This window comes from Triturus cristatus, chromosome 5_1 (assembly GCF_964204655.1).
Source record: "Triturus cristatus chromosome 5_1, aTriCri1.1, whole genome shotgun sequence".
NCBI classification, from domain to species: Eukaryota; Metazoa; Chordata; class Amphibia; order Caudata; family Salamandridae; genus Triturus; species Triturus cristatus.
In genome coordinates this window covers 705,378,079-705,385,374 of record NC_140587.1, presented here as the reverse complement: position 1 = coordinate 705,385,374, position 7,296 = coordinate 705,378,079, and the positions used below count along the sequence as shown (strand labels likewise).

Here is a 7,296-nt window from a genome sequence, read left to right as displayed (position 1 = left end):
GGGGAACCAAAATGCAGTGTCTGTTTGCGAGCAGTTCCTAAGAGCCACGATTGCAGGAGAAACCTGAAAAATGCAGGGTGGCTGGCCGTCCTAATCTAGGAGCAAATAGAAGTGATTAATTGGTGGCAACACAAAAATAAAAACCCTCACGTATGTATAGTATAAAAGGCATTTTATTGAGATTGCTCTATATAAAATAACTTACTTGGCAACGTATACAATGTGTAATCACATAATTAACTATCTCTAGGTTGTGCCTCCTTAAATGTTGGTTAGTTTATGTTCAGAAATCATGAACTTGGTAACTCACAATACAGTAACGTAATTTGCATTCAAACTGAGAATCGTGTAAACTTTAAAGAAAAAAGGACTGCACAACTGCTCATAATTTGATTTTATCGCGCCAGGGCAGAGCTCTAGCTCAACTCACTCTGAACTATCTCGTTTGTTCCCTTTTACTTTGTAACAAAAGAATATCCACGTTTTTCCAGCCATCCCGAGAGTACAAATGTAGTTTTAGAGGTAAAATCTACAACGGTGCTTTGTATTTTCCTTGTGTATTGCTACACCTCACCATCAATACACACCTTCGCTTTAAAAGTTATTTTTCATGCACAAGAAGAAAAACAAATCTTTTAATGCAAGGTGAACTCCACCACCTCTAGTTCTTTTAATTTCGAAGCAGTTTATTATATATATTTTTTTAACGACAGCGTACACCGCTCTTCTCTTACTATCCATTCCGCTACTTCAGCGCAGGTATGACTTTTCCATATGCCGCTACCTGAGCAGCTCTGCTCCAATAAGATTCTCTCTTGAGTCGGGTGGGGCCGAGACATACCCAAACGTTTGCGCATGCGCCCTCAGCGGCACAGTACGTGCTTGTCACGTGACGTAGCGACGTCGCCCGGCCGTTTCCTGTGATGGGAACTAGTCGCTTCCAAGCCTCAGCGGCGAGAGCTGTCAGCTGCTGCTGTGCGCGAGTCGCGGCCCCAATCTGATCCGCCCACTCCGGTTCACCAGTAGCACCCGCGCGCCGTGGATCATCCACGCCACCAGCTCCATCAATGAGATGCAAACATGAAAGACAAGAGGAAGAAGAAGGACCGCACCTGGGCCGAGGCTGCCCGCCTGGTACGTGCAGCGCAGCCCGGGCATTGTTCTACCCGCGCCCCTCCTCGTGTGACGTAAGCTGCGCATAGTACTTGCGAGACCCTCCCCCAATCCTAGAATGCCCAAAGTGATGGGCAGTAAAGGGGCGTTATCGCAGGGTATGGGACACTGTATCTTGCACACTGTGCATGACACCCTGCATTTCTGGTTGTGCATCACCCAATGCACTCTTATCTGTGCATTACCCAATGCACTCCTATCTGTGCATCACCCAATGCACTCTTAAATGTGCATCGCCCAATGCACTCCTATCTGTGCATCACCCAATGCACTCCTATCTGTGCATCACCCAATGCACTCCTATCTGTGCATCACCCAATGCCTCCTATCTATGCATCACCCAGTGCCCCATCTCTGCATCACCAAATGCCTCCATCTCTGCATCACCCAGTGCCCCCGATGGTGCATCACCCAGTGCCCCCGATCTGTACATCACCCACTGCCCCCTATCTGTGCCTCACCCAGTGCTCCCCATCTGTGCTTCACCCAGTGCTCCCCATCTGTGCTTCACCCAGTGCCCCCTATCTGTGCTTCACCCAGTGCCCCCTAACTGTGCTTCACCCAGTGCCCCCTAACTGTGCTTCACCCAGTGCCCCCGATCTGTGCTTCACTCAGTGCCCCCGATCTGTGCTTCACCCAGTGCCCCCGATCTGTGCTTCACCCAGTGCCCCCTATCTGTGCTTCACCCAGTGCCCCCGATCTGTGCTTCACCCAGTGCCCCCGATCTGTGCTTCACCCAGTGCCCCCTAACTGTGCTTCACCCAGTGCCCCCTAACTGTGCTTCACCCAGTGCCCCCTAACTGTGCTTCACCCAGTGCCCCCGATCTGTGCTTCACTCAGTGCCCCCGATCTGTGCCTCACCCAGTGCGCCCTATCTGTGCCTCACCCAGTGCCCCCTATCTGTGCCCCACCCAGGGCCCCCTATCTGTGCCCCACCCAGGGCCCCCTATCTGTGCATCACCCAGGGTCCCCTATCTGTGCATCATCCAGGTCCCCTACCCCCTGATATTTGCATCACCCAGTACATCTAATCTGTGCACCACCCAGGGTTCTATATCTGTGCATCACCCAGTGCCTCCAGCATGTGCATTGCTCAGTGCCTCCAATCTGTACAATACTCATTGGCTCCCATTAGTGCATCACCCAGTGGCCCATGCTGTTTGTGCATCACCTAGTGCCCATTACTGTGCATTCCTTTAGTCTGCTTTGCTGAGTGTCTCCCCACGCCTGTCTGTGCCCGGACCCTCCTTGCTCTGCCACGTGTGCCTTGCCTCCTGCCTCTTTGCTGCTTTTCGCCCCATCTGTTTCCTTCACCTCGCCCCCTGCCTCTTTGCTTCACCTCGCCCCCTGCCTCTTTGCTTCACCTCGCCCCCTGCCTCTTTGCTTCACCTTGCCCACTGCCTCTTTGCTATGCCTCGCCCCCTGCCTCTTTGCTATGCCTCGCCCCCTGCCTCTTTGCTGCTCTTCACCCTTGCTTCTTTGCTGCGCCTGACCCCATCTGTTTGCTGCGCCTGACCTCATCTGTTTGCTGCGCCTGACCCCATCTGTTTGCTGCGCCTCACACCTTCCTCTTTGCTGCGCCTCACACCTTCCTCTTTGCTGCGCCCGCACCTTCCTCTTTGCTGCGCCCGCACCTTCCTCTTTGCTGCGCCCGCACCTTCCTCTTTGCTGCGCCCGCACCTTCCTTTTTGCTGCGCCCGCACCTTCCTTTTTGCTGCGCCCGCACCTTCCTTTTTGCTGCGCCCCTCACCTTCCTTTTTGCTGCGCCCCTCACCTTCCTTTTTGCTGCGCCCCTCACCTTCCTTTTTGCTGCGCCCCTCACCTTCCCATTTGCTGCGCCCCTCACCTTCCCATTTGCTGCGCCCCTCACCTTCCCATTTGCTGCGCCCCTCACCTTCCCATTTGCTGCACCCCTCACCTTCCCATTTGCTGGCCCCTCACCTTCCCATTTGTTGCGCCCCTCACCTTCCCACGCCCCTCACCTTCCTCTTTGCTGCGCCCCTCACCTTCCTCTGCTGCGCCCCTCACCTTTCTCTGCTACGCCCCTCACCTTCCTCTTTGCTGCGCCCCTCACCTTCCTCTTTGCTGCGCCCCTCACCTTCCTCTTTGCTGCACCCCTCACCTTCCTCTTTGCTGCGCCCCTCACCTTCCACTTTACTACTCCTTGCACCTGCCTCTTTTCTGCTCCTCGCCCCTACTGCGCCTCACACCATGCCTCTTTTCTGCACTGCACCTCTTGTCTCATTGTTGCGCCTTGTCCCTTGCCTCTTAGCTGTGCCTCATCTCCTGCCTTTTAGCTGTGCCTCGTAGCCCGCTTCTTTGTTGCGGCTCGTCCCCTGCCTCTCTGTTGTGCCCCGCCCCCTGTCTTTGTGCTGCACCACCCCCCTTGCCTCTGTGCTGCAGCATGCCCGCCTCTCCGAAGCACCATGCCCGCCTCTCCGAAGCACCACACCCCCTCCTTCCGTGCAGCGTCTCACCCATGCCCGCCTCTCCGAAGCACCACACCCCCTCTTTCTGTGCAGCGTCTCACCCCCTACATCTTTGCTGCGTCTCATTCCCTACCTCTTTTCTGTGTCTCACTCTTTGCAGCATTTTTCCCCTGCCTCTTTGCAGCGATTTGCCTCGTCCTGTGCCTCTTTGCCCTGCCTCGTCCTGTGCCTCTTTGCCCTGCCTCGTCCTGTGCCTCTTTGCCCTGCCTCGTCCTGTGCCTCTTTGCCCTGCCTCGTCCTGTGCTTCTTTGCCCTGCCTCGTCCTGTGCTTCTTTGCCCTGCCTCGTCCTGTGCCTCATTGCTGTGCCTCGTTGTGTGCCTCAATCAATCAGTCAGGGGTTTGTAAAGCGTGGCTACCAACCCGTGAGTGTCTCAAGGCGCTTGGAGGAGTGGGTGGACTGCAGATCCGTCTGAGCGCTGGGTTCATCCGAAGAATCCAGGTCTTGAGTGCCTTCCTGAATTGGGACAGCGATGGGGATTGTCTGAGGCTAGGGCATGGTGTTCCAAGTCTTGGCGGCGAGGTAGGAGAAAGAACTGCCTCAGGTTCTGGTCTTGCAGATCCGTGGGAGGGTGGCTAGTGACAGCTGGGTGGATCGGAGGGGTCTTTTGGGTGCGTGGAATGAGAGGCAGTGTTTCAGGTATGCAGGTCCGGTGATGTGGAGGGCCTTGTATGCATGGGTGAGGAGCTTGAAGGTTATTCTTCTGTCAACTGGGAGCCATTAGAGTTCACGCAGGTCTTGTTTGATGTGGCTGGGGCGGGGATGTTAAGGGCCCGTTTGGCTGCAGCGTTTTGGAGTTTCTGGAACCTCCAGAGGAGTTTCTGGGTGACACCAGCATAGAGTGTGTTGCCGTAGTCGAGTCTGCTGCTGATGAGGACGTTGGTAACAGTCTTCCTGGATTCGGTTGGGATCCATTTAATGGTCTTTCAGAGCAGGTGGCGCGTGTTGAAGTATGAAAAGGAGAGTGTTGATCTGGCGGTTCATTGTGATCGAGGAGTCCATTATGATGCAGAGGTTTTGTGCATGGTCCGTGGTTGTGGGGGGGGGGGGGGGGAGTTCCCAGTGCAGCGGGCCACCAGGAGTCATTCCAAGCAGAGGGGGTGGATCCCAGGATGAGGACTTCCATTTTGTCTGAGTTGAGCTTGAGGTAGCATCTCTCATTCAGTTAGCGACGGCTTTCATCCCTTCGTGGAAGTTGTTCTTGCCGACTGTGGGTTCGTTAGTGAGGGATAGGATAAGCTGAGTGTCGTTGGCATAGTAGACTATGTTGTCTCTTTTCCGCTGCTCGCCCTTTGCCATGCCTTTCCCTGTGCCTCTTTGTGGTCCTTCGTCCAATGCCTTCTTGCAAATTACAGCTGTTTGCCCCGTATCACCTGTGCCTCTTTGCTGCGCGTCACCCATGCCCCCTTGATGTGCCTTGTGCCCCCTTGATGTGCCTTGTGCCCCCTTGATGTGCCTTGTGCCCCCTTGATGTGCCTTGCGCCTCCTTGATGTGCCTTGCACCTCCTTGATGTGCCTTGCACCTCCTTGATGTACCTTGCGCCTCTTTGCTGTGCCTCGCGCTCCTTTGCTGTGCCTCGCGCTCCTTTGCTGTGCCTCACGCTCCTTTGCTGTGACTCTCGCTTCTTTGCTGCGCCTCGTACCTCTTTGCTGCGCCTCGCCTCGTGCCTCTTTGCTGCGCCACGCCCGTGCCTCTTTGCTGCGCCTCGCCCCGTCCCTCTTTGTTGCGCCTCGCCCCGTGCCTCTGCTGCGCCTCGCCCCGTGCCTCCGCATCTCCAGTACCTCTGTGCCGCGCGTCTCCAGTGCCTCTATGCCACGCGTCGCCCCTGCCTCTTTGCCGCGCGTCGCCCCTGCCTCTTTGCCGCGCGTCGCCCCTGCCTCTTTGCCGCGCGTCGCCCCTGCCTCTTTGCCGCGCGTCGTCCCTGCCTCTTTGCCGCGCGTCGCCCCAGCCTCTTTGCCGCGCGTCGCCCCAGCCTCTTTGCCGCGCGTCGCCCCAGCCTCTTTGCCGCGCGTCGCCCCAGCCTCTTTGCCGCGCGTCGCCCCAGCCTCTTTGCCGCGCGTCGCCCCAGCCTCTTTGCCGCGCGTCGCCCCAGCCTCTTTGCCGCGCGTCGCCCCAGCCTCTTTGCCGCGCGTCGCCCCAGCCTCTTTGCCGCGCGTCGCCCCAGCCTCTTTGCCGCGCGTCGCCCCAGCCTCTTTGCCGCGCGTCGCCCCAGCCTCTTTGCCTCGCGTCGCCCCAGCCTCTTTGCCGCGCGTCGCCCCAGCCTCTTTGTTGCCCCAGCCTCTTCGCCGCGCGTCGCCCCAGCCTCTTCGCCGCGCGTCGCCCCAGCCTCTTCGCCGCGCGTCGCCCCAGCCTCTTCGCCGCGCGTCGCCCCAGCCTCTTCGCCGCGCGTCGCCCCAGCCTCTTCGCCGCGCGTCGCCCCAGCCTCTTCGCCGCGCGTCGCCCCAGCCTCTTCGCCGCGCGTCGCCCCAGCCTCTTCGCCGCGCGTCGCCCCAGCCTCTTCGCCGCGCGTCGCCCCAGCCTCTTCGCCGCGCGTCGCCCCAGCCTCTTCGCCGCGCGTCGCCCCAGCCTCTTCGCCGCGCGTCGCCCCAGCCTCTTCGCCGCGCGTCGCCCCAGCCTCTTCGCCGCGCGTCGCCCCAGCCTCTTCGCCGCGCGTCGCCCCAGCCTCTTCGCCGCGCGTCGCCCCAGCCTCTTCGCCGCGCGTCGCCCCAGCCTCTTCGCCGCGCGTCGCCCCAGCCTCTTCGCCGCGCGTCGCCCCTCTTCGCCGCGCGTCGCCCCTCTTCGCCGCGCGTCGCCCCTCTTCGCCGCGCGTCGCCCCTCTTCGCCGCGCGTCGCCCCTCTTCGCCGCGCCTCGCCCCTCTTCGCCGCGCCTCGCCCCTCTTCGCCGCGCCTCGCCCCTCTTCGCCGCGCCTCGCCCCTCTTCGCCGCGCCTCGCCCCTCTTCGCCGCGCCTCGCCCCGCGCCTCGCCCCTCTTTGCCGCGCCGCGCCTCGCCCCTCTTTGCCGCGCTGCGCCCCTCTTTGCCGCGCTGCGCCCCTCTTTGCCGCGCCGCGCCCCTCTTTGCCGCGCCGCGCCCCTCTTTGCCGCGCCCCTCTTTGCCGCGCCCCTCTTTGCCGCGCCCCTCTTTGCCTCGCCCCTCTTTGCCGTGCCTCTTTGCTGCGCCTTGCCCGTGCTTACCCCGCCCCTCTTTGCCGCACCTCGCCCCTCTTTGCCGCACCTCGCCCCTCTTTGCCGCGCCTCGCCCCTCTTTGCCGCGCCTTGCCCTGCGCCTCGCCCCTCTTTGCCGCGCCGCGCCCCTCTTTGCCGCGCCCCTCTTTGCTGCGCCCCTCCTTGCCACGCATCGCCCCTCTTTACAGCGCCCTGTGTCTCTTTGCCGCGCCGCGCCCCTCTTTGCCACGCCGCGCCCCTCCTTGCCACGCAGCGCCCCTCTTTGCCGCGCCTCACCCCTCTTTGCCGCGCCCCTCTTTGCCGTGCCCCTCTTTGCCGTGCCTCTTTGCTGCGCCTTGCCCGTGCCTTACCTCGCCCCTCTTTGCCGCACCTCGCCCCTCTTTGCCGCACCTCGCCCCTCTTTGCCGCGCCTTGCCCCTCTTTGCCGCGCCTTGCCCCTCTTTGCCGCGCCTTGCCCCTCTTTGCCGCGCC

The 7,296-nt window shown here is 60.4% G+C and overlaps 1 protein-coding gene across 2 annotated transcripts in view; it reads left to right on the top strand.

The window, feature by feature from the left end:
• The first annotated feature begins 899 nt into the window (after window positions 1-899).
• The window catches only part of ASXL3 (ASXL transcriptional regulator 3), a 306,825-nt gene continuing 300,428 nt past the window's right edge, over window positions 900-7,296 (top strand). The window contains exon 1 of one of the 2 annotated variants that reach the window (XM_085605686.1): window positions 900-1,134. Coding sequence is in view for 1 of the 2 variants with exons in the window: in XM_085605685.1 (XP_085461811.1) it covers window positions 1,081-1,134 (54 nt within the window). In the remaining variant the exon portion in view is untranslated. The remainder of the gene's footprint in view (window positions 1,135-7,296) is intronic. The other variant, XM_085605685.1, reaches the window with a different exon arrangement.